Raw genomic sequence first — 27091 nt, 5'->3', positions numbered from 1 at the left:
TTGAAAGTTCAAAACTGTATTTATGCAAATTGATGAAATGAAACACCAGTTTACAAGTCTGAAACCATATGTTCTTTTTCACACAGCAGATTTGCAAGAGGAATGGGACAAACTGCAGTACTACTGGTGACGGTTAACAGACCGAAGTTTCCAATGCTGCGTTACAGACTTTATGGAGACAGAGATCACTCCTGTGTATCAATACAGAATCATTATAGGCCCGCATAAAGTTATACTTATGAGAAGATTGTTTTGGAGCATTTTTATGCAAGTAAAAGTCTTGCCTCAGATATTAAACGTGACTTAATAAAAAGTATTTATCAAAACGAACAGGTGCTTGCCTACTTCTGGTTTAAACGGACACACTGATTTCACAAACCTTTCAACCAAAAAAAAAAAAAGGTACAATCATTGAAGAGAAAAAGCATGTGTCTTTAACAATGTAAATCTAAAAGTTTTTTTTCTGTAAGGCCCCCAATATTTTCGAATACATTCTACTGATAAAAATAATATACGCTGGGGCAAAGAAATACTTTGGCCAGTGAAACATTAAGAAATACAAAGAATTCAAAAATAAATAGCACTATATAAAACAAAAGTGGGAGATCTGTTACAAAGGGCAAAACATAGACAAAAATGACACTACCAGCCAAGGTAACTGAATAAGACGTTGATGAAGTTAACGTCATAAAAATACTTAAAAAAAAAAAAAAAAACAACAACAAAAAAACAATCCATTAGGTTCCTTTGGGAGGGGTCCATTTCAAAGAGCTGGGGTCTATTGTCTTGTTGTTGTTGCCCCTTTTGGTCTCTTTGGCCTTCCACTCGTCAATTAGGTCCTGCACCATTCAGAAACAAGAACAATTAAAATCACAGACATTAAAAAAAAGTGGCAATGTAATTAAACTACAGCTAAATGAACTAGGGTTAGAACAACTAAATTGTCAAAATCTTAAAAAAAAAAAAAAAGTAGACAATGAATTTCATTGATTAGTTGGATGAGTGTGCTGTGGCATGGAGAACATCACTTTAAAGTAGTGAAAAACATATTTCTATATAAAACAATATATAAATGTATATTAAGCACTTCAAAGACTGTAATAAGCATGTAATTTAATTTGGCCAGGTTGCAGTGCCAAGTCCTTTGACAGAGCGCTTGTGGTGTTCAATGTATTTTTTACCCTGCGGTTAACTTCCTGAAATAACGTTTTAATTAGGGGTTCAAGCCCGAAGGGCTGAAACCCTATTGTAATTGTAAGGATTTTTATTATTCTGCCCAAAAACTGACAGTGCAAACCAAACCAAACCAAAGGAAGGTAGTCCCCGAGAGTACTACAGCATATCGCCGATTCACACTAAAATTGGCGTGTATCTACTATGAAACCTCCTGACAAAAACTTGAAGCGTTGCAAAAATATAAGCCAACGAATTGTTCAGGCGTCGTCCATTATGTACGTATTGACCAATATCTACAAACGAAAAGGCCAAACGTTACGAAACTTGATAAACATAGACAACAGGACATTCTGAGGATGCATGCAAAGTTTAAAAAATTTTTGCCAATAGGGGCGCTACAACTTAAAAAAAAATATCTGCAACCGTATGATCAATGAAGTTGAAAATTGGTATGCATTTTGTAGGGGCGACAGGCTAACATATCCTACAATGTTAGTCGGGCAAATAAAAAAACATGGCCACCAGCAGCCAATCAAATTTCATCAGCTAATAACATCAAATCTGAATGGCTGATCATTACAAATCTTGGGATATTTGTAGACCGTGTTAGAATGAGGTTGTGTACCAAGTTTTATGAAAATCGGCCACAAGGTGGCATTATAACAAGGACATTTATGTTTTCACCAATAACTCCGCAACCGAGTTGAATAATCTCAAAATAATTTTTTCCTCTAATTCCTTGCACCAAAACCTACTAAATATATATTCATTTTATGGCATTTTATAAAATATTTCACTATTCTAGGTTTCTAAAAAAGCTACTTTTTCAAAATCCTCCTAGGCCGTATATCTGATTCTCAAAAGAAATGTGTGTCTACTATGAACCCTACTGACAAAAGAGAATCAAATTAATTTTGATTCGTCCAAGCCTTGCAAAGACATAAGCCAACAAATTAGTCAGGCGTCATCCATTTTGTGCGTATTGACCAATATCTACCAAACGAAAAATGCAAAATTTTACGAAAATTGTAACATGTACAACAGCACATTTTGAGACTGAATACAAAATTGTTAAAACATTTGCCTAAAGGGAGCGCTACAACTAAAAAAAATGCTCAAAATCTGTATGCTTCTTGTAGGGGCCAAATGCATACATATTCTACAATATATCAAACATGGCCGCCAGCAGCCTGTCATATTTCAGCAAAATGGCTGTATAAATGGTGTGTAAATTATTGTATATTATCCAATGTTACCTATTATCATCTACTACATCTAGGACTCCCTTGGTCAATAATTGTCAAAGTTGAACTTTAGTTATTTATTAGCTTTTATCATGTGGGTTTGATAAAGTGTATCCAAAAGCTTATAATTCTTATAATTAACTCTTTCCCCGCCAACGTTTTAAAAAAAAGTTGCCAGCCACCGCCAGGGTTTTTGACGATTTTCGCTAAACTTTAATGGCCCGCAGAATATTTTCTTCCATGAATATATGAAGATGCTATATATCAAAATAAAGATATGAGCCTCTGCTTTTAGGCAAAAAAAAAACGATTTTATTTTATCTTCATTTGTTCTTTTTTTATTGCCACTTGAACAGAGGTAGGTTTTGTCAAAAACAACATTTCGGACAAAAAGCTGAGAAAAAGGCATTTTTATCAAACAAGTGCTTTAGTATTAGTATGGTGTTCCACTTCACGTTTGAGACGATCGCTGTCTGTTTCTTTGATCAAAGAGTTGCGTACTCTTTCAAAACATGCGCGTGGGTCTTCCTTACCGTATACCACCTAAAACACGGATACCCGGAAAATTCCGTGTTTGGCGGGGAAAGAGTTAAATAAATATTAAAACTTCTAAACTTTTTGGAGATTGGGTGCTTTGTGGCTTTATAACAGTGAAAATAAAAAATAATAAAAAGACCACAATAACAATTATCCTGTTTCAGGATTGTTGAACACAAGACATCAGTCATATTTAAAACCAGTTTGCAAATTCAGCAACTTACAAAGTAAAAGGTGATGTATGTTTCACATAATATTTTATTTAATCTGGTTCTTTTTAAGGGAACTGAAGTGTGAACACCCTTTCTTGGACTGTATTTCTATTGGCAGTACAGCATGATTGCCCATGACTTAATTTTGGTCAAAATAAATCACTTTTTATTTTATGTTAAGAATTATAAATCACAGTTTTTAATTGCAATATTTTTCGAAATATTCGCAATTGGATATTTTGTCCAAATCGGTCAGCACTAGTAAATATTATAAATTGAAAGTCATGAAAGCATTTAAATTTTGGTAAATACATTGACCTACAGTGCATCCGGAAATTATTCACAGTGCTTCACTTTTTCCACATTTTGTTATGTTACAGCCTTATTCCAAAATTGATTCAATTCATTATTTTCTTAAATTCTACAAACAATACCCCATAATAACAATGTGAAAGAAGTTTGTTTGAAATCTTTGCAAATTTTAAAAAACTAAAAAAAAAAAGCCTTTGCACAATATTTTGTTGAAGCACCTTTGGCACCAATTACAGCCTCAAGTCTTTTTGAGTATGATGCTACAAGCTTGGCACACCTATTTTTGGGCAGTTTCTCCCATTCTTCTTTACAGGACCTCTCAAGCTTCATCAGGTTGGATGGGGAGCATCAGCCATTTTCAGATCTCTCCAGAGATGTTCAATCGAGTTCAAGTCTGGGTTCTGGCTGGGCCACTCAAGGACATTCACAGAGCTGTCCTGTAGCCACTCATTTGTTATCTTGGCTGTGTGCTTGGGGTCGTTAACTGTTGGAAGATGAACCTTCGCACCAGTCTGAGGTCCAGAGCGCTCTTGAGCAGGTTTTCATCAAGGATGTATCTGTACATTTCCGCATTCATCTTTCCCTCGATCCTGCCTAGTCTCCCAGTTCCTGCCTCTGAAAAACATCCCCACAGCATGATGCTGCCACCACCATGCTTCACTGTAGGGGAGGTATTGGCCAGGTGATGAGCGGTGCCTGGTTTCATCCAGACATGATGCTTGCTATTCAGGCCAAAGAGTTCAATATTTGTTTCATCAGACCAGAAAATTTAGTTTCTCATAGTCTGAGAATACTTCAGGTGCCTTTTGGCAAACTCCAGACAGGCTGTCATGTGCCTTTTACTGAGGAGTGGCTTCCGTCTGGCCACTCTACCATACAGGCCTGATTGGTGGAGTGCTGAAGAGATGGTTGTTCTTCTGGAAGGTTCTCCTCTCTCCACAGAGAAATGCTGGAGCTCTGTTAGAGCGACCATCGGGTTCTTGGTAACGTCGCTGACTAAAGCCCTTCTCCTCCGATCGCTCAGTTTGGCCGGGCGGCCAGCCCTAGGAAGAGTCCTGGTGGTTCCAAACTTCTTCCATTTACGGATGGAGGACACTGTGCTCATTGGGAACTTCAATGCTGCAGACATTTTTCTGTACCCTTCCCCAAATCTGTGCCTCGATACAATCCTGTCTCGGAGGTCTACAGACAATTCCTTGGACTTCATGGCTTGGTTTGTGCTCTGACATTTACTGTTAACTGTGGGACCTTATTAGGGTTGCAGCGTTATACCGGTTTCACGGTATACCACGGTTTGAAAATTGACGGTTATCATACCATGTACATTTGCAAAATGCAAAACGAAAATAAATAAATAAATGCAACCGGACGGAGAATCTCACGTGCCTAGCACACTGACCATGGTAATGAGGAGCCTTTCTTTCTGTGTAATATGTGTATAAATATTTAACATTAGGTAACAAATGGGATAATAATGGGCTCAGAGAAGTAAATATGCTCTACAATTTTTAAAAAGGGGAGAGAAACTTCCTGTAAATTTTGTTGTTGACATCAACAACAAAAATAATGTCACTTGATGCATGTCCTTGCACTGGAAAACCATGAACAAAACTATACAACATAAAAGGAAATGCGACCCAGGATACATTAAATACAGGTTATGTTTAATCTATGGCAAGTCGACACTTGATTTCCAATGTAAAATCTGTCCTGAAGCAAAACCAGTTGAGAACCTCTGAGTTAAAGGTGCAGACAGGAGCAGTCTGGCTGAACTCTCATGCACCTACAGTATATGTACTGTTAATAATCATAGGACATTACTTCAAAAGCTCACACAGCTGATGTTATTTTTCATTTAGTAGTTAACTCAACATGTAAACTAACATGCTTTAGTTATATAACATGTTATAGTTACATGATATTTTTTATCATGTTTATAATTCTGTTAGCTTTCTTATTTTTTTGTATTTATTTTATTTTCAAAAGGGAGACTTTTTTTACACATACTTCAATAAAATAAATGGTTTCAAGTTTCAACTATAATAAAGTGTTTGCTCAAAAATAAATAAATAAATAAATAAATAAAAGATCCCTTCTGTTTTCACTGATAACAGTAATTGTGTAATACCGTATACCGTGATATTTTCTGAGACTGTGTTATCATACCGTGAAAATCTCATACCGTTGCAACCCTCGACCTTATATAGACAGGTGCGTGCCTTTCCAAATCATGTCCAATCAACTGAATTTACCACAGGTGGACTTCAATAAAGTTGTAGTAACATCTCAAGGATGATCAGTGGAAACAGGATGCACCTGAGCTCAATTTTGAGTGTCATGGCAAAGGTTGTGAATACTTATGTACATGTGATTTTTTTCATTTTTTATTAAGATTTCAAACAAACTTCTTTCACGTTGTCATTATGGGGTATTGTTTGTAGAATTTTGAGGAAAATAATGAATTTAATCCATTTTGGAATAAGGCTGTAACATAACAAAATGCGGAAAAAGTGAAGCGCTGTGAATATTTTCCGAATGCACTGTAAGTTTAATATAAATTATTTATAGTCCTACATTTCATGCAAGCTATGGCGGCGTTTCCTAGCAACGGAGGATGCACTACTTTTCAGCATTGGAGTAACAAGGTGACGTGGTGTGTGCGTGTGAGTTTATGTGTGAGAAAAAGAGAAACAGAGATATTGCTTGTGGAATTACCTGTTTGATGTGTCTCTCGTCAGCAATAACATTGCTTCAAATTGCGTATACAAATTGATGTATACTTTTCAGCTGTTACCAACTGTTTACAACCCTGCGCTGACTTAGCTTTTAAGTATGTGTCCATATGTAAGAGTTTACGTGAGAGCGAAAGAGGGGAGGAGGGCAAGCGTGAGTGTGCTTTCCACTATGAGAGGCTGATTTGGGCGAAATACAATGAACCACTTGCACATAATAAATGTTATCTTATCAACAATGTTATCTTGGATAATACATAAACTGTTGTATTGATCAGGATATCATAGATATTGTCATTCTTATCTGGTGTTCTAAAACCAGTGTCTTTGTTTTATTTTGCTGAGGTAGCATGTATGGCTCTTTGAAATAATTTTGAGAAGTGACATGGAACTTTTATGTGGTCAAGACTTCAAATCTGTGTTTACTGGAAAATAATTGCACACCTTAGAACATGTCAACCGTTCATAATCAAGCATTCAACAGACCTGTGGTATAGCATGCAACAAAGTGGTAGCTCATTATAAATAGTCGCTTCACATAATCTGCTTAAAACAGTACATTAAATGCTGTAATCTTTGCAAGCTTTGGTAAATCTATTAATAATAAATAACCAAACTAAATAACCATAAACAAAACTTTGTAACTCCTATATGTGGGTTTTTTCTCGCATTTCGACCAGGTGCGACTTTATTTCCAGAAAATATGGTACACAACTGTAGTTTCAACTTATGTACAGGAAATACTGATTAAATTGAAGAAATAATAGATTAATAAATTATAGTTGTTAGTAGCAATTCTATAAAAGTCCTGAAAAAGTACCTTTTTTTAAAAGGTAAAAAATAGCACCAAGGTGATTTGTCTGGTACCTGTCTCTTTAAGACCAGATGCTTCCCCTTCCAGTACTTAAGCATCTGAAGTGACTGTAGAGTACTGACAATATCCATTGGGTTCACTGCTGTCTCTTGACTGATCTCTGAATAGAAAATAAACACACAGGAAGCACATTAAATCCACTTTTAAAGAGAAAAACAGGAATGTAAGTGTACATCCACAATGTTCCCTTCTGGGGCTGGGCTGATCTGCAAAATTCTGCTGCTCTTACCTTTGATGGAGATTTCTTTGCCATTGAAATTGTACATGTAGCGCAACAGAACTTCCTTCCAGTAGCTGCGATAACTGATGAGGCCCAAATCTGAGAGGGGACGCTCAGGAGAGCCCACCTTCTCTTCAACCTTAGACAGCAGGTAACCTGAAACCAAACAAAATTAAAAGACATTATGGATGTTAAGACAAAAACAACACCTGCTTGTAGAGCCATTACATTTCCATTTTGAAATGCTTCAATGTCTTGCTAATTAGAGAGCATGAGAGGAGACAGAAACATGTTAGATAAAACTTTTTAATTCTTTACATTTTACCTTAACTCTTCTAACATTACTTTTTGAAGACAACAGAAATGTTTGCTACCATCTTTAAGTTTGAACACACCGACAAATGACAACCTAATCTAATAACATAAGAAAAAGGTATTTACTCACTGAAATCAATTAGCATCTTGCCGTAGCCCTGCCTCATGTACTGTGGCATAGTCAGGATGCAAGACACATTGTAATTCAGGAAGGAGTTCTTTTCCTGTACAAATGAAAGTCAAAAGCAGTTCAGCCAGTGTGCTTAGCCATAACATGATAAATCATATCATCCCTCTGAAGTTTGGAATAATGTAGATTTTGTTCTTATGGAAGAAATTGGTACTTTTATTCACCAAAGTGGCATTCAACTGATCACAATGTATAGTCAGGACATTAGTAACGTAAACATTTACTATTACAATTTGAACTTTTTTAAAGAACTTCTTAAACTACTTCAAATTGTTTCATAAAAATTAAATCCTCCACGTGCAGCAATGACAGCTTTGCAGATCTTTGGCATTCTAGCTGTCAGTTTGTCCAGATACTCAGATGACATTTCACCCCACACTGTCTAGTCGGGCATTTCTCACACACCTTACAATCTAGCTGATCCCACAAAAGCTCAATGAGTTTAAGATCCATAACACTCTTTTCCAATTATCTGTTCTTTAATGTCTATGTTTCTTTGCCCACTCTAACCTTTTCTTTTTGTTCTTCTGTTTAAAAAGTGGCTTTTTCTTTGCCATTCTTCCCATAAGGCCTGCACCCCTGAGTCATCTCTTTACTGTTTTAAATGAAACTGGTGTTGAGCAGGTAGAATTCAATGAAGCTGTAAGCGGAGGACATGTGAGGCATCTATTTCTCAAACTAGAGACTCTGATGTTCTTATCCTCTTGTTTAGTTGTACATCTGGCCTTCCACATCTCTTTCTGTCCTTGTAAGAGCCAGTTGTCCTTTGTCTTTGAAGACTGTAGTGTCCACCTTTGTCTGAAATCTCCAGTTTTCTGGCAATGTCAAGCATTGTATAACCTTCATTCCTCAAAACAACGATGGACTAATGAGTTTCTACAGAAAGATGTTTCTTTTTTGCTATTTTTGACCTAATATTGACCGTAAGACATGCCAGTCTATTGCATACAGTGCCAACTCAAAAACAAACACAAAGACAATGTTAAGTTTCATCTAACGAACCAAATAGCTTTGTTTTTACATCAGTAAATGTCCTGACTACACTTTATGATCAGTTGAATGCCACTTTGGTGAATTAAAGTACCAATTTCCTTCCGAAACAGCACAATCTGTACATTATTCCAAACTTTTGGCCCCCAGTGTATACATGTATAAGTTAAAGGTGTCGTCATTCCAAACATTCCCATTGATCAGCAATTTGAATTGGCTGACCACCATTATTACTGCATTCAGGACAGAAATCAGCCAATTCCAACCTAACTGTCTAGTACACAAGAAAATAAATAAAAGTAAGGTAATGCACATTTCAGGTACTTACTGTACACTGACCAACAGCCTCCAGGATCACATTACCTTTGAGAAATAGCCCACTAGGTGGCAGCCTGTGTTATCAGCTTCAGTCATGACATAAAACAGGAAAGGCTCCACATCATAGTACAGTGTTTTATGGTCCAGGAACAGCTTGGCCAGCAAACACAGGTTCTGGCAATAGATCTTTGAGGGAAGGGATAAAAGGAACATATTTCATATAAGAGAGGAAGATTTCCTTTTCACAAAGCAACAAATACTACCAGAAACTGGTGTTCATGTAAACAGGGACAACCATAACCAACCTTGTTCTTTTTCCCATCAACCTCAAACACAGATATGGCACATTTTCTGTAGACCTCATCACCAGGGGGGTGTTTCCACACACATTTGGCCTGCACAGACCACACACACAATGAGAATATATCGTATTTGTTTCCATAAACAATTGCATTGCATGTAGCATGTTTTTTACATGTTAAAACAAGTTATGCATATTGTGATTAGCGTGTAACTTAGTTCATGTTCACACACTTCATTGTCTGTGCAGATGCAAGTTGTACATTACATATATGTTGTGGATATAGTGATTAATTTAATGTTTAAATAGGATTTATTTGAGTGAAGAAATTAACCAGTTTCAACTGTGTTTGACTCACACAGCTCAAGAGGGGAAATCCTCAATTTAATGAATTGGATTAGATGAATACATATCTAATATTTTCTTCTATAAACAGATGTTTCTCTAGATGTTCCTTCTGTTTATATCTTGCACTGTTAATATCTTGCAGTATTATTTTTTGTCATCATATTTGTCAATCTTTAATAAAATAGTTTCATTATTTTCATGATGCATGTTTTTCAACTTGTATTCGTTATTGTTAACGAAATTAAAACAAAACTTCATCAAGGAACGTTTATCATCAGTGATTTTGTTGACCAGATTAACACAGCACACCATACCATTAACACAGTAGTATCTGATACCACAGCCCCAAAATACTGCCATTGCAACAGTTGTATTGTAATATTGTCAAATTGAAAATAAGAAACCACAGAAGTGGTATTGTGATACTACTTGATATTGTTATACTTTATAAGTATTATATTTTAAGATGTGATTACGCTATCGTTACACCTCTAACATGAAGTTTGATTTCATACCATGTGTCTGCGTAGGATGGTCTGGCTCTTCATGTACTTGAGGCAAAACTCACAGACGTACAGACGTCCCAGCCGGGCATACTCTTCAGGGTAGGGAGAGTGGTACCAAGTGTCCAGCTCATAGCGACCAAACAAAATGGTCTTTATCATATTACTGCCCTCTGTGATCTGACCCTGTAGCCGAAGTTTCTCCTACAAACAACAAAATACAATTTTAGACATCAAATTTACATGACTAAACAAGTTAGATAACACAACATAGAAGCTGTAAAAAAAAACAAGGACTAAAAAAATGAATTTAACTAATTCAATACATTTTTCCAACACTTTAAAGGTACCTAAATCATCAATGGCCAGTGCTTGACATCAAAGCAGATCAGATACATTTGGGCTAACAATACTCAAGGGAATCAATGAACGTAACGAATGGACTGTTTTAAATTCAATTGTGAAATCATTTTTGTTCTTTTTACAGGGGATTGTAGAGCATTTTCAATGGACATATTCAAAATTCAAGAATATTTCTGACCATTAAAGCTAACAGTTAAAATTAAGCATGGTTCAAATCTGTATAAACCCATGAAAATAAAAATAAGAATAAAAAATAAATAAAATAAGAATATTGAATAAGTGTGTGACTCTTGTTTGACAAATGTTTGCTTAAGTAAAATATGTCCATCAGCATGTGCTCTGCAATGTCAGAAGAGAGAAGAAAGAGGCAAGTCTGTTCATACCAGATCCTCTGATGCACGGGCCTGTGCTTTTCTGAAGAGCTCTAGATCATATTCACTGGTGATGTTCTCCAGGAGGGGTTCTCGAGTGGTTCCATGCATCTGTCTGTGCTCCTGATACAACAAAGAAAAATAAATGCTGACAAAGGAAAAGTATATCTGGCTGTTGATCATATTGTGGATGACACAAATTCCTGAAGGACTAAAAAAATCAACATTGAATAACACATTAAATGGCAATAGACTGTTCATCAAACCATTGTTTTCATTTCATTGTTTAAATACAGTGTCTATTTAATATATAGTTAATGTATCAAAACACAAAAAAAAGATTTTGAGGATACACTCACCATGTACTTTTCTTTTTGGTCTTTCGTCAGGCCAGAATCCCTTCTCTTCCTCATCTCTATGACCTTCTCCTTATATCGAACCTGTCTTGGCGTAGGAGCCTATGGAGAAGCAATGCAAATTAGTACTAGGTTCCACTTGAACTAATAGGTATACTGGGATGGTGAGTCTCTTCCAGATAAAGTTCTTCATGCATTACCAGTCAGTCATAAAACAAGCTCTACTGTAGCTGCCACAGAATTGAATGGCTGGCAAACAAACACCTATTACTGTAAAGGCATCATGTTGCTGACATAGGGTCTTTACTAGGGATGTCATAAAATATAAATATATCAATTATTGATCGGCATGTTGTTATATCAATATATATTTTGAGGCATTGATATATTCAAAATTAGACGACATTTAAATTAGAAGCCCAATTTGAATGCTTTCCAACACACTCAGTTGGCCTCTGTTTAAGAGTCTAATGTAATACACCTGGAGTCACAAATTTGACTCCAGGGAGTGCTGAGTGACTCCAGTCAGGTTTCCTAAGCAACCAATTGGCCCAGTTGCTAGGGTGGGTAGAGTCATGTTGGGTTAACCCTCTCGTGGTCGCTATGATGTGGTTCTTGCTCTTGGTGGGGTGCGTGGTGAGCTGTGCGTGGATTCCGCGGAGAATAGCGTGAAATAGCATGTGCTAGGTCTCCACAGTTACAAGCCACGTGATAAGATGCGTGGATTGACGGTCTCTGAAGCAGAGGCAACTGAGATTCGTCCTCAGCCACCCGGATTGAGTTTATCTACACCACAATGAGGATTAGCGTATTGGGAATTGGGCATGCCAAATTGGGGAGAAAAAAAAAATCTAATGTAATGGTGCTGGAAGACCACAAGAGAGCGATATACCATTTACTGAAGTACACACGCACACATAAGATGAGCTGAAGCGGAGCAGGAGATAAAGAATATTCCACAAGAATTAAAATGTTTTAATTCTGATTTTGTAAACAAAATCTGTGATTTATAAAGTCTTTTCATTATTAAAATTAACTTTTTTTTAAACATTTAACCCCAATGGCTTTCTGTTTGAAACTGGCTTTTGCTTGTGTTACTTTACTGTAAATTCACTTGATCTATTTATTCCAATAAAGGAGTTGAAATAAAATAAATACACAAAGTGGATTTTTATTTATTTATTAATTGATCACAAAACACTTGTACACTGGAAAATTGTTTTGGTTAATTAAAAAAAAAAAAAGACAAAATTTAAACATGAAGCTCTCACTCTGGAGGGCAAACTCTCTCAAGGGATTAGGGCATAGGGATGAGCCCTTCGGAATGGAACACACCCTCTGTATTTAGCCTTGAATAGGTTATTCATTCAAGCTGTCGAACCACAAAACAACGTACTTAGAACTGAAAAAACACTGTGTAGACTCTATGAAAGATTCATGTTCACAATAGATCACCCAGTGATGGCTAGAGTAAATAATCTTTGTCCTTTGATAATGATTTGGGTCAAATTTAATGGAAAACTATGCGAGTTGTGCTCTGTGGTGCTGCAGAATGTTGACACAGAGCGTTGGTGGTGTGTGTACACATTTGTACAAAATAAAGAATTATTTCGAATTGTATAATGTGTCATGTCCATCTGCCAGACGTGTCCGGTGTGCAACCCCCTTTAATTTATCCTGCCGCTCACACTTTAAGTTATGTTAAGAAATATGTCTGAAGAGACAAAGAATATTGTGCAACAAGCAGCTTTATTTAAATCTAAAAAAAATCCAGATAAACCAATAATCATCGGGATCATCTTCAGATTATCGATGCCTGAAAAAGGCATTGATCACAAGCCTGTTTTTCTTGTAAAAAAACAAAAAAAACAAAGCATGAATGTGCTTAGAGACATTAACAGTTATGTTTGTTTAGTGAAATGAGCACCTGATGTCGAGTAGCGTGTCTGTTCTCCTCATTCTGCCCTTGACTGCGCTCTTCCTCTTGTTTTTCTCGCTCAATGGCTTTCACCTTATTTAAATGACAAGCAGTTAAAGATAAACAACAGAGAATAAGCTGTGCAGAAAAATGCAGAAAGATAAACCTAGCATGCCTATGCTGGATGATTATTTCAATCCTTACGTGAATAGCTCTTAGGATAACAGTGAAAAATAAATAAGATTAACACACCTTGCACTCATCTGCTGAGAGGTTATGGTAGAGAGGACAGCCAGATATTGAGAAATGACGCTCATGCTTCCCAGTTAAATGTCCTGTTGAAAGTGGTAAAGTATGAGTTATTCACTCATTTTACTGTATGCAAAGTTTGGCTACAAGATCTTTTCACTGCGGCTGAGAATCTCGAACTGCCTGCGGCTTATTTCCTTCAGGCAGGGACTCGGGCAGCCACAAGCGATGTCTGTGTGAGTGAGAGCCAAGCTTATTATGCTCTGTGTGGATTTGATCAAAATCTCTGAATCTTGTTACATTGTTTTGGGTCTGGTTTTAATTCGGGATCATCTGTTGTAAGTAATGACATGAACCATAATATTGCATTTATGTTTCATGAGGTAATAAATTAAAACAAAGCAAAAACATGTATGTTACTTTGGGGGCAATCATTTTTGCTTATTACTTAATTAAACAAACAGAATGTGGAAAATTTCACATAATTACTTGCAGCACAGTATTGCGATTAAAACAAGCCCCAAAACAACTTTACACGGTTCATAGATCTTGAGAAAATTCACAGAGATGGCTAAAAACACTAGTTTGTGAGTGAAAACCAATGTGCTTGTTTTATTTTACGAGTTGAGAATTTTCTAATGTTATGACTCATGACTATTCGATCTGTAGGAAGTTACCTATTCCCATTACGATCGTTCAGTTCACATTTCATGAATTATACAGTGGAACGGTCACAGATGAGCACAGTAACAAGCGTTTGTGAATGAGACGTGCATTAAGCACACATACAGTGCATCCGGAAAGTATTCACAGCCTTCACTTTTTCCACATTTTGTTATGTTACAGCCTTATTCTTTTATGGATTAAATTAATTATTTTCCTCAAAATTCTACAAACAATACCCCATAATGACAACGTGAAAGAAGTTTGTTTGAAATCTTTGCAAATGTATTAAAAATAAAAAACGGGAAAAAAAAATAAAAAAAAAATCACATCAGGATTAATCTAAACACTTATACAAATTGTCACCATACAATTTACGCAAGTGTATTTTCATTTATTTCTCATTTAAATCTGCAAACATCTGTAATATAGGCACTTTTCTGGTTCATGTTACATCTGCCAAACCTTAAATAGCAGCGAGTCCAAATTCCAAGCTTTTAAATGACACATATTTTTCAAATGAGAAGCTTCACAATGATCTGTGAATTATCGATATCGGCCAAAAAATTCCATATCGGTACATCCCTAAGCTAGCACCTATTTGCAGGGGTGGCCACCTCCAGTCCTGGAGAGCCACTGACCTGAAGATTTTAACTCCAAACCTAATCTAACATGCCTGAACAAACTAATGTATCTCTCTAGGATAACTTAAAAAAATTAAGGGAAGGTTTGTTTGATTAGGGTTGGAGCTAAACTCTGCAGGACAGTGGCTCTTCAGGACCGGAATTGGTCACCCCGGCCCTGTTGTATCTGTTAGTATTATTATAGCAGCGTAATAATAAGCAGTGCTTACCTAACAGTAGAAATTTTTATATACTTGTTATTATAAACTACTCTTTTTGTTCTAATTCATCATCCTTCATCTCAGTTGAGCAGCACAGATAGTTATTCATTTATTCGCTTTGGCGCCACCCTGAGGTATAAGCACTTTATGTTATGTTTTCTCTGATTCCACTGTTCATTCAACAATGTACAGTCATTCAAATTGAATCACGCACACTACTACAAATGGACAAATAAGCATGCTTACCAAAATGAGTACTGGTAAGCCAATCAGAAGCTCCTTTCTTCAGTTACACTATCTGATGCTACTCTTTCAAGTTCATGTAAGTAATGCGTTATTAAGCTCAAAAATGAATATAGTGCTCAAGTAAATGTAAGTTAATTTATTTATTAAAAATCTATGGTATAGATACTAGGTAATATATTTCTGGCTAGTCTGAGGCTATGAAGTGGTGATCTGGCAATCATGTCCTTGTTGTGTTCTGCTCTGTCTGTTTTATAGTTCAAAGGTTAGGGTGCAGTGTCTGTTTAAAAAATAAGGGATGTAGACTGCCTGACTACGTTACATTTGCCTTTCAGGTGAATATTGTCTCTGGTGGTCAGTGGTTCTGAACTGTGAGAAGAGTGATGTGTGAGAACTATGTTGTTGAAAATTATAATTGTAATAGGCAATCTTTCTTTTTCTCTTTGCTGTATATCAAAACAAGCTCTTCTGGCACTCTTGATCATTGTATGTTTAAAAGGACATAAACATGCTCGACAAGACAATCTTTAATTTGTGTGATATGAGCAACATTACTGTCCGGAATTTAAAACAATCTGGTCATGAAGTTCACCCCTGTAACATACAGTTGAAGTCAGAAGTTTACATACACTTAGGATGAATTAAAACAAATTGTTTAACCACTCCACAGATTTAATTTTAGCAAACTATAGATTTGGCAAGTTGTTTAGGACATCAACTTTGTTCGTGACAAGTAATTTTTCCAATAATTGTTTACAGAAAGATTGTTTCACTTTTAATTGACTATCGCATATACCAGTGGGTCAGAAGTGAACATACACTAAAGCTAACTGTGCCTTTAAGAAACTTGGAAAATTCCAGAAAATGATGTCAATCCTTTAGGTAATTAGCTACTGATAGGTGTCAGTTGGAGGTGTACCTGTGGATGTATTTTAAGGAATACCTTCAAACTCAGTGCCTCAAGTCAAGGTATTAAAGTGACCATCACAATGTCCTGACCTAAATTTGAGGGAAAACTGAAAAAGCATGTACGAGCAATGAGGCCTACAAACCTGACTCAGTTACACCAGTTCTGTTTCGAAGATAGGGCTGCAAATAACAATTATTTTGATACTAGATTACTAGAACGCTTATTTGGCGATTATTGCAATGATTAATCATTAGCTCTCAAACGACTATTTGACAATAAAATGTTTTGTCGATGATTTTTTTACTGGGAGTGAGAGATGCTCACGGTGCAAAACACAATGTTTAGAGTTTAAAGATATTTTCAGTTCATTATGAAACTGTCTAGGTAATTAATGGGAAACACTGGTATTGATAAAGGGATGTCAGTTGATTAAACTAATACTAATTGATTAATAATAATCAATATTAATGACAATGTTAAATAATATTTAGTCTTTGGTACACATCTTTGGTTTTATGTCGATCAAGGGGTTCTTGACTAATGTGGTTGTGGGTTACTTAAGGCAAATAAGGTTGGGAAATATTGTTTGAAACCATTATCACCAAATTATATTATTAATCAGCTGCAAATTAAATTAATTTGAAGAGCAATTACCAAGAGAATTGCACCCAGGTGTGGGGCACTTCATATTGAAGTTGTAGCTCTCATGGAAACGACGTCGTTTTGGCCGAATAGAGGGATCACTGCCAGAGTCTTTCTGGTCCTTAGTCACACTCTCATCATGTGATGCATTGGGGCTGGATACGTCAATGTCCGATTCAGATGAGGGGGCATTTCCCGTGGGTGTCCTGGGGGGAGACTCATCTCTTTCTGTTGCTTGTTTCACATCTGGTGGGGCATCTAGATGAGGAACAGAATAAATGAATCACCATTTAAGGGGTCAAAGAGAAAAACAATCAATAAAAAGAAACAGCTAGGTGCAATGGTGCTATTTTCTCATATTTCACACCTCAGTTCTCGCGTGAACTTGCCAACATGCTTACTTCACGCAAAGGCTGCCAGACCGCTACCCCTGTGAATTTTTATTAAAAAAGTTTTAAATATTGATCTATTTCTTACACCAAGCTTTTCGCTTCAGAAGATCATTCATTCATTAACTGGAGTTAATGTTATGAAATTGGAGATAATGTTATAAAGTTAAGATGACTTTATGTGCTTTTAGGAGTTTCCAAAATTTGGCACCCATTAACTTGCATTTTATGGAACTACAGAGATTAAATGTTTTTCCAAAAATCTTTGGAAGTTGCCATATGCATGAAGAATTCAAAACAAAAACAATGTGTTCCAAAAACAAAAGAATGTGGAAGTGAAAGTGGAGATTTAAATATTGATCTGTTTCTCGTCCACACTTACATCGCTTCTGAAGATATTGATTTAACCACTGGAGTCGCATGGGTTACTTTTATGCTGCATATACATGGTTTTTGGACCTTCAAAGTTTGGCCACCATTATCTTGCATTGAATGAACCTAAAGAGCTGAGAAATTCTTCTAAAAATCGTTATTGTCAATTTGTGAATTGTTTTTAAGTGCACACATAGCACTATATTTGTGTTATATTACCCTGGAATTAATATGAATATTACACACTCAAAATAATAAAATAAACTCAAAATAAAAAAAAAAATTATTCAATAGTGCTGTGTAGGGCTGCAGCAGTATACTGGTTTCACGGTATACCACGGTTTGAAAATCGACGGTTATCATCCCATGTACATTTGCTTATCTACGGTATTGAGAAAAAATACAACCGGACGGAGAATCTCACATCGCGCGAGCGCATCTCCTTTCCTCCTTGTCTGCCTGTCAGACTCGTCAACTTGCACCACACACACACATGAAGCAGATGTCAGAGAGAAGCGAGGCGAGGGGGTCTGACATGAGTGTGTGTGCGAGTTAAAGCAGTGTTTCTCAACTGGTCTATTCAGACTGGGTCGTGGACAGCAGGAAAAGAACAATGCCATGGTTCTCCCATTGAAGATATTTCGGCGGGCGCCCTAGTGATCGACTATTTAGGACTGCCGTGGCAGATGTAATGATAATCTCGCAAACAGCTAAAGACTTCTCATCTGCACTTTTGCGAGTGTAACGAGCTCGCGCTAATGATCTGCTCTTCTCTCTGGCGCGTGTAATTCGGTTAGCTTTCTTATTTTTTTCTATTTATTTTATTTTCAAAAGGGAGACTTTTTTTTTTACACATACTTCAATAAAATAAATGATTTCAAGTTTCAATTATAATAAAGTATTTACTCAAAAATAAATAGATAAATAAAATAACCCTTCTGTTTTCACTGATAATAGTAATTGTGTAATATTGTGATACCGTGAAACCATGATATTTTCTGAGACGGTTATCATACCATGAAAATCTCATACCGTTGCAACATTACTGCTGTGATAGGGTTTAAATACAGCTGTTGCGGGAGTGACATAAACTTTGGCATCTTCCTTTTGTGACGGTTCAATGAGTGTTTGTGCAGTGAGTGCTCGTGTGTTTTGTCCCTGAGTTATAGGCTGATTGCTGGGGGGCGTGGCTTTACACCTGAACCAGATTATGGTGTTTTAAAAGACACTGGGTCAAACAGAGAGGAGAGGTCGATGGCCCGCGGGTGTTGCTGTAGCTCTGGGAACTTCCAGAGAGCTCACAGGTCATATGGGACACGGAAGAGCACAATCGCTTCGGAGAGTTGATGTGATGTACTTCCCCGGATGACGATCTTTTGATTTAGACTTTTTGATTATGTTTTGGTTATGTTTGGTTGAACTGACATCATTTGAGCTTGCCACGTACAAATACATGCTGACACACTAACTAACATTTATACTGATTCTTTGACACTACATGTTAATTACTTTACGTAAATAAATCTTATGGTTTATGCAGTGATTGTGTGGCGTTTGCGATCTTTGTTGCGATCTTTGAGAAGAATCGTAACACTTTCTTCTGACGGTCTATCTCTCTGTTTTTTCCTCTTTTGGAAAAATGTGGAAATAGCCAAATTTTTCTGGGAAAATGAGAGCTCAAAATTATATTTGCTATGATCTAGGGCTGAAACAACTAACTGATCAACTCGATAATTATCAACTAATTTAATTATCGATTAGTTGGATCAGTCCTCCGCCAGTGATGTCACTTTACAGCCCAGTGAAAATGTGTTGCATGAAGAAACTCGTTTGAAAAATTAAAGAGTCAAATTGAAGCGAAAAAAACAACCCAGCAGAGAGCAACAAGAAGACTTTACAAACGCTTGAAATAAGATCATAAGCATACAGATTAATGTTGAGCGGTTGCTGTGCCAGGTGTGTTGAAAGAGGTGTGTGCTGCTTAATGTGTTAAAGAGTTGTTTCTCTACTGTGCAAAACTTACATTTCACTGCTATTTTCTTTGATTTATAATGTATTTGTCAGCAGCCATATCTATCTGTAGCTCAAGACTGGTTGCCCACTGAAGCTAAGCAGAATTGAGCCTGGTCAGTACCTGGATGGGAGACCTCCTGGGAAAACTAAGGTTGCTGCTGGAAGAGGTATTAGGGAGGCCAGCAGGGGGTGCTCATCCTGAGGTCTGTGTGGGTCCTAATGCCCCAGTATAGAGACGGGAACAATATAATGTTAAAAAGGCACCGTACTACTGCTGAAACTTTAAAAAAAAAAAATAAAAAATCCCAGGGCACTTCTCGTAAAGAGTAGGGGTGTACCCCTGTGTCCAGGCCAAATTGCCCCCAATGGCCCTTCTTAATCATGGCCTACTGGTGCACTACGGCTGCATGCATCCGCATCAAACCAATCGCAATGGAGTTGTTTTTTTAAATGTGTTTTAGATCATTATTCATCATGTAACCGCATGTAATACAATAAGCACCAGGATGAGACTTTTTAGCGCAACAGACTGAATTTGCACTATATTTACAGATGATTGAATTTGCATTGCGTTTGCAATGGTTGTACAATGTTAAACTGTATATAATGTATAATAATGCTAAGGCTCCTGATATTTGATAGTCCTGATAGTGCCAAATGTAATGTCTAATTTCATCAGTAAATGTATTCAATGGCAAATATAATTTTACTGGATAAGCATGCACTACCCTTAAAATGTATTTATGAAAAGAAAACTTTAGAAGCATGTAATCAGTGACAATATGGTTTTAAAATGTACAATATTAATTTAAAATACTTCAAATGTAATCAGTGACAGTGTACAAGCATATGTATCTAAAATAATTATGCATTTCTCAGCTGGGCAGAACTATTAATATTTCTATTCTATTCTGTTGTCACCATTGCCCTCTGCTGGGCTGATTTTTTGCCCACTCCATCCCTGATGAAGCATTTTACTCTTTAATAAGCAGTACTTTTTAAGTTTTACAAGGAAAGGAACTGTTTTGCACCCTAAAAGTAATAATAATAATACAAATCAAACATAACTATTCAGTTTTTCTTCAAAGGTTCGTGAGACTATAGAATCATTCAGTACATTAAACCAAACCCTTACACCCTTTATCATTTTTGTTTCTTAAAAAAATTTTTTTTTTTAATAAAATACAGGAAAGTTTGTTATTCATCCAATTAATCAAAGAAATAATCGAAGATTAATCGAAACTCAAAATAATCATTAGTTGCAGCCCTACTATGATCTCCTTTGTACCTCTTCAGAAATTAAAAGGGTCTATTAATCAGCCCTGATCTTTAACTGAACCACAACACCCCATTGTTTTTATTGAAAACAACCGGCATTAAAAAAAAAAAAAAAAAAAAAAAAGACATCAAGGTTGACAGTCCCTTAGTCTTGGCATAGCCAGACTTTTGACAAAAAGTAAGTAAAAGTAAAACTCCGAGCTTGATTCATATTGGAAAAACCATGTGATCAGTGACATCCAAAGCTTAATTTTGCTGAAAACAATGTGACTGCTTCAATAAATGCTCAAATCTCAGTACAAGTTTGCAACAAATACAGTCACATGAGCACATTTTACTCCCTTTTAATGAAATGCTACAGCCCAGCCAAAAATGTATTATCCAATCTACATGTTTAATTACATTATTTTTTATTAATTAACGCATACATGTTTATTTACTCACACGTAATTTATTACACCAGTAATTGCTTAACTCATATATGAAGTCCTTGAGGCTTGATTGTTCACTTATTTATTTATAAACACTAGTCAATAAAACACGAAAACAACATCATAGCATTGACAACTACATTTATTGCTTCAAAACGTTGTCAGCCACAGCAGCTTACTGGTGCGCTTCATTTCATGACCACTAGATGGAAGTAACTTAACTGTGAAAAGAAGCTTAGAGTAATCAATGAGCCAGTTTACATGCACACCAATATGCCGAGTACTCTCTAAAATCAGCTTATTTAAAAAAAATGATAAGGCAAGAAATCTGTGTTTACATGACATTTGAAATAATCGCATTATTCTCTACTTTTGCCGTTAAACCTTCAAGAGGCATGCTCTAAACACGTGTGCACATTGGATTAGCCGGTAGGAACACTGGGTAAGGCGTTTACATGGAATCGGCATTATGGCGCTCAATGAATCCTTTGAATATTATTCACTAGGGCTGCAACTAACGATTATTTTGATAATTAATTTACAGATTATTAGAACGATTTTCAACTATTTGCTGATTATTGCAACGATTAATCATTAGCTCTAAACAGATTATTCAGCTTGTTCCCCGACATAAAAGGTTGTCTTAAACGTGCTTACTAACAATTAAGAGGAAAAAAAATCATCTTTTAAAAATACATCTAAATGATATTCACGAAATCAAGAAAAATATGTTTTATTAAGTTTAATGCAGTAAAAACTGCAAAAAGTCCTATTTTTTTCAAGTGTTTTGCCTTGTTTTCCATTTACAAATATCTAAAAATCCTTAAAACAAGTTACATTTACTTGAGAAGCAACATATAAGATATTTAGACTTCTCACAAAAGTGAGTACACCCCTTACATTTTTGTAAATATTTGATTATATCTTTTCATGTGACAACACTGAAGAAATGACACTTTGCTACAATGTAAAGTAGTGAGTGTACTGCTTGTATAACATTGTAAATTTGCTGTCCCCTCAAAATAACTCAACACACAGCCATTAATGTCTAAACCGCTGGCAACAAAAGTGAGTACACCCCTATGTGAAAAAGTCCAAATTGTGCCCAATTAGCCATTTTCCCTCCCCGGTGTTATGTGACTCATAAGTGTTACAAGGTCTCAGATGTGAATGGGGAGCAGGTGTGTTAAATTTGGTGTCATCGCTCACACTCCCTCATACTGGTCACTGGAAGTTCAACATGGCACCTCATGGCAAAGTACTCTCTGAGGATCTGAAAAAAAAGAATTGTTGCTCTACATAAAGATGGCCTAGGCTATAAGAAGATGGCCAAGACCCTGACACTGAGCTGCAGCCCGGTGGCCAAGACCATACAGCGGCTTAACAGGGCAGGTTCCACTCAGAACAGGCATCGCCATGGTCGACCAAAGAAGTTGAGTGCATGTGCTCAGCGTCATATCCAGAGGTTATCTTTGGGAAATAGACGTATGAGTGCTGCCAGCATTTTTGCAGTGGTTGAAGGGGTGGGGGGTCAGCCTGTCAGTGCTCAGACCATATGCTGCACACTGCATCAAATTGGTCTGCATGGCTGTCATCCCAGAAGGAAGCCTCTTCTAAAGATGATGCACAAGAAAGCCCGCAAACAGTTTGCTGAAGACAAGCAGACTAAGGACATGGATTAATGGAACCATGTCCTGTGGTCTGATGAGACCAAGATAAACTTATTCGGTTCAGATGGTGTCAAGGGTGTGGCGGAAACAAGGTGAGGAGTACAAAGACAAGTGTGTCTTGCCTACAGTCAAGCATGGTGGTGGGAGTGTCCTGGTCTGGGGCTGCATGAGTGCTGCCGGCACTGGGGAGCTACAGTTCACTGAGGGAACCATGAATGCCAACATGTACTGTGACATACTGAAGCAGAGCATGATCCCCTCCCTTCGGAGACTGGGGAGCAGGGCAGTATTCCAGCATGATAACGACCCCAAACGACCACTGCCTTGCTAAAGAAGCTGAGGGTGAAGGTCATGGACTGGCCAAACATGTCTCCTGACCTAAATCCTATTGAGCATCCTCAAACAGAAGGTGGAGGAGCACAAGGTCTCTAACATCCACCAGCTCCGTGATGTCATCGTGGAGGAGTGGAAGAGGACTCCAGTGGCAACCTGTGAAGCTCTGGTGAACTCCATGCCCAAGAGGTGCTGGAAAATAATGGTGGCCAAACAAAATATTGACACTTTTGGCCCAATTTGGTAATTTTCACTTAAGGGTGTACTCACTTTTGTTGCCAGCGGATTAGACATTCATGGCTGTGTGAGTTATTCTGAGAGGACAGCAAATTTACACTGTTATACAAGCTGTACACTCACTACTTTACATTGTAGCAAAGTGTCATTTCTTCAGTGTTGTCATATGAAAAGTTATAATCAAATATTTACAAAAATGTGAGGGGTGTACTCACATTTGTGAGATACTGTATCTTAAATAGAAGAGTATTTTGCATATAAGTGTATTTTGTCAATAGGTTATACTTCTGCGAGTGCAGTAATGACATAATATACTTATATTCAAGATCTATTCACTAAAAGCAAGTCTAAATATCTTATATGCTGCTTCTCAGGTGAATGAATCTTTTTTTTAAGAATTTTTAGATATTTAAAAATATTTGTGTTTGTAATATTATATTCAATATTCTCAGATAACAATTTTTTCTTCTGCAGTACAGCTGCTAAAGAAAAATAACGTTGTTTTAAAGGAGTTTTAGATATTTATATTGTAAAACAAGCCAAAACAAAAACATATTTTGTTGCAATGTATAATGGGGTGAAGACTACCCTCTCTCTCTTTAATGTTTACTTCAATTCATCTTTAAATCTCAAAAAAACAACCTCTCTCTTATTAATAAAGATGCACATTGCCAATTTTCTTCATGAGAAGAAATTAACAGTGACATTTATTATGATTCAACAAGTCACGAGTCATCACGTTATAATCTAGCTGCATTAAGCATGCGTGCTGGAGGTATGAACGTCCCCGTGACAGAGAGTGCATCAGCCGGATGCAGTTAGAGCAGGTCATTTGTGCAACTTATAAAAGAGGTGCTGACCACACAGAGAAATGCCAGTTTCGGAGACTGTAGTTATTTACATGACCTGCTTCCGTATTATTTGAACTTTAATAAAGCCATAACGCAAAGATGTACAATTGAGGTGTTTCATTTAAAGACGCTTGACACGCAAGTTTTGCTACATTGGAGAGGCAGCTCCTGCTCCGATTATTCCACAATGTGAATGCTTCTACATTTACTTATTTGGTATTTTTGCTTTATGATCTCATCATACTTTGTACTCTACATCACCTGAAGCTGTTTGGAAAGTTTAGAGTGCATCTGAACTGTGAGCTGTGTAATTCTTCCTCTCCTCAGTCAAGCGCGAACTGCAGTGCTGCTCTCGCGCATCATCGTTAGAGTTTAAATCAATTTACATGAAATGACTATTCGACGACGGAAATTTTTGTCTGCAATTTTTTAATGTCACCGTTGTCCCTTAATTAATTTGAGAAATGCATCTCCCATTAAAATCACCACCAGGAAAAACATTAATGTTAGTAGTCGACACCACTAATTGAATAGACAGTAGTTTGTGCTATTTTAAGGTGCCTTTCAGGGGCGAATCAATTACAATTAGACGATATTATAATAATAGACATATGCAGAGAAAAAAACCCTCAAAACTCCATATACAGCAAAATTTTTTAGCTCTGTGAACATTAGAAATGATTAAAAACATAACACATAGTGGAAATGTTTGACTTGTGATCAGAGTTAACATATTGCTCTGCTAACCCCTTAACATACTGTCTGAGAACCAAATCAATGCCTCAGATGTGTTTGTTTATACCTTGAGAGCTCTGGCTCAGGCGCAGTGACGCTCGGGTCATGCGGGTGTTATTGCGCTGGTTGGCTTCACTGTGGGAACTGTCGGTCTTCTCGTGTTCTCCAGAATCATCAGAATCAGCAGTCCCATCTGAACTACTACCTGCTGTTCTCTAGAAATAAAGTTATAAGCACAATTATATTACAATGCACATGTTACTAAGCAGCAAATATACAATTTAGATTTCGAATGTACAAAACTTCACTGACACGGTAAAATCTTTACACTGCCAAAGCATTAATGAACATTATAAATATACAAGCATACTTTCACATTGTATACACTGTATATACGTAAAGTGTGCGCTATACTACATATACACATGCTCATTTCTATGGCTGGAACTGTAGATTCCCTATTCAGAAACACAGCAGCAACGTTTGTTTACATCTGTGGGTCCTATCAGGTCCATTTGCACAATAGAATAAATGGCGAAGGCAAAAAATATGCATTTCACTGTCATGCAGCCCTTGTGTTTTCATATCACGCGCTGCTGATTTCTATTCAACATTCCCACCTAAAGACAAACCGCTAACTAGCTTAAACATTGCAGTTCGGAGACTGGTCGACTATTTTCGATCAGTTTAGCTAAAAGACTAAATGAAAAGCCCCGTTGATCAATATGTTGTATTATTTTTGTTAGGACACACTAATTATTTTAACAATATAGAGAATACCACTGGATTAGCAGCTAGCGCGCGCTGAGACAGTTGAGCCACTGACCGAATTCTCACATATTCTCTCACCTTTCTCCGCGGCATGGTTCCTCAAATACATAAAATCACAGCCCTATACACAAAGTTAAACTCGCGCTTTCACAAACGGCTATGCTGGTTTTCAGCTATCTGATATGCAACACAGCAATTGTGTGTTCGTAAATATGTCTGTGTGTATTCTCGCGACTCGCGCCACACTAGACTAGAACGGAAGTGACGCAGGTCATGACAATCATGGCGGACCCGAAGCCAAAGCCCTTCTATCACTTTAACCTACAATATTATCACATCAATGCATAAGCCCCGTACACACATTTTATTATTATTTAACCTTGAATTTGTGTATATTAATGCACGCATGCAGCAGCTTCAGCGACCTAATCTTATTTATTTTCAATGAGAGCTGGCGACTTTAAGCGACATGAGCGACAGCGGCCTAGTCGACTAGATGTGGGCGTGGTGAGCGACGGGTCGTGTCTAGATGGAATACATCTCTAGACAACATCTCGCGCATGCGCAATCTGTTAAAATGCTTTCGCCTGCGCTTTTTTGCTCACATCTCAGCGTATTAATGATGAAAAGCATCATCCCCTGTCAACTTGCTCTACTTGTGCAGGGAAATGATGTCCTCACAACACAAAGTGCGCATGTTAATAATTAATTGATTATCTTACAGTTGGATTTATACACCAGACACTGTAGAGTGGTGATAAAAGCAGCGCGCTTTGGCATGTCGGCTTTCAATGCAAAATAAAATACATACATACCAAAAATAAATAAATAATGATAATAATAAAACTGGCAGCTGTAGTTGCCAGAATAATTATTTAAAAAATACTGTAAAAATGTAAACAACTTTACAGAACAACCTGTACATTTTACAATTTAAAACTGTTGTAATTTACATGACCGCAATGGCACTGTAAAAAAAAAAAAAAAAAAAAAAAAACTGTTCAATTTACAGTACTTTCTTTGAAAGTGTAGAAATCTGTTACTTACTTTATAATGTATTATTAATCACCATAAAAATTACAGAAGGGAACATGATGACATGAAGTTAACTAATAGTGGCTCGTCCAGGAGCAATGACCAATAAACATGTAGAGAAAGTGTTCAGTTGCACTCACACAAA

At 36.8% G+C, this 27091-nt stretch overlaps 1 protein-coding gene across 1 annotated transcript; it reads right to left on the bottom strand.

Annotated features, from left to right (window-relative positions):
- LOC127627195 (histone acetyltransferase KAT7-like) lies at window positions 1–26179 on the bottom strand. Its single transcript, XM_052103478.1, has 14 exons — window positions 25990–26179; window positions 25208–25355; window positions 16844–17089; window positions 13533–13615; window positions 13290–13373; window positions 11366–11464; window positions 11019–11129; window positions 10285–10476; window positions 9426–9515; window positions 9166–9306; window positions 7753–7846; window positions 7317–7463; window positions 7081–7187; window positions 1–839 (listed from the first exon to the last, which is right to left on the bottom strand). The coding sequence occupies exons 1-14, from the start codon at window positions 26002–26004 to the stop codon at window positions 738–740; spliced, it is 1659 nt and encodes a 552-aa protein (XP_051959438.1). The 5' UTR covers window positions 26005–26179; the 3' UTR covers window positions 1–737.
- Between the last annotated feature and the right edge of the window lie 912 nt (window positions 26180–27091).

Source organism: Xyrauchen texanus, chromosome 33, assembly GCF_025860055.1.
Source record: "Xyrauchen texanus isolate HMW12.3.18 chromosome 33, RBS_HiC_50CHRs, whole genome shotgun sequence".
NCBI classification, from domain to species: Eukaryota; Metazoa; Chordata; class Actinopteri; order Cypriniformes; family Catostomidae; genus Xyrauchen; species Xyrauchen texanus.
Note: the sequence above shows the minus strand (reverse complement) of the source record. Positions and strands in the feature narration are given on the sequence as shown.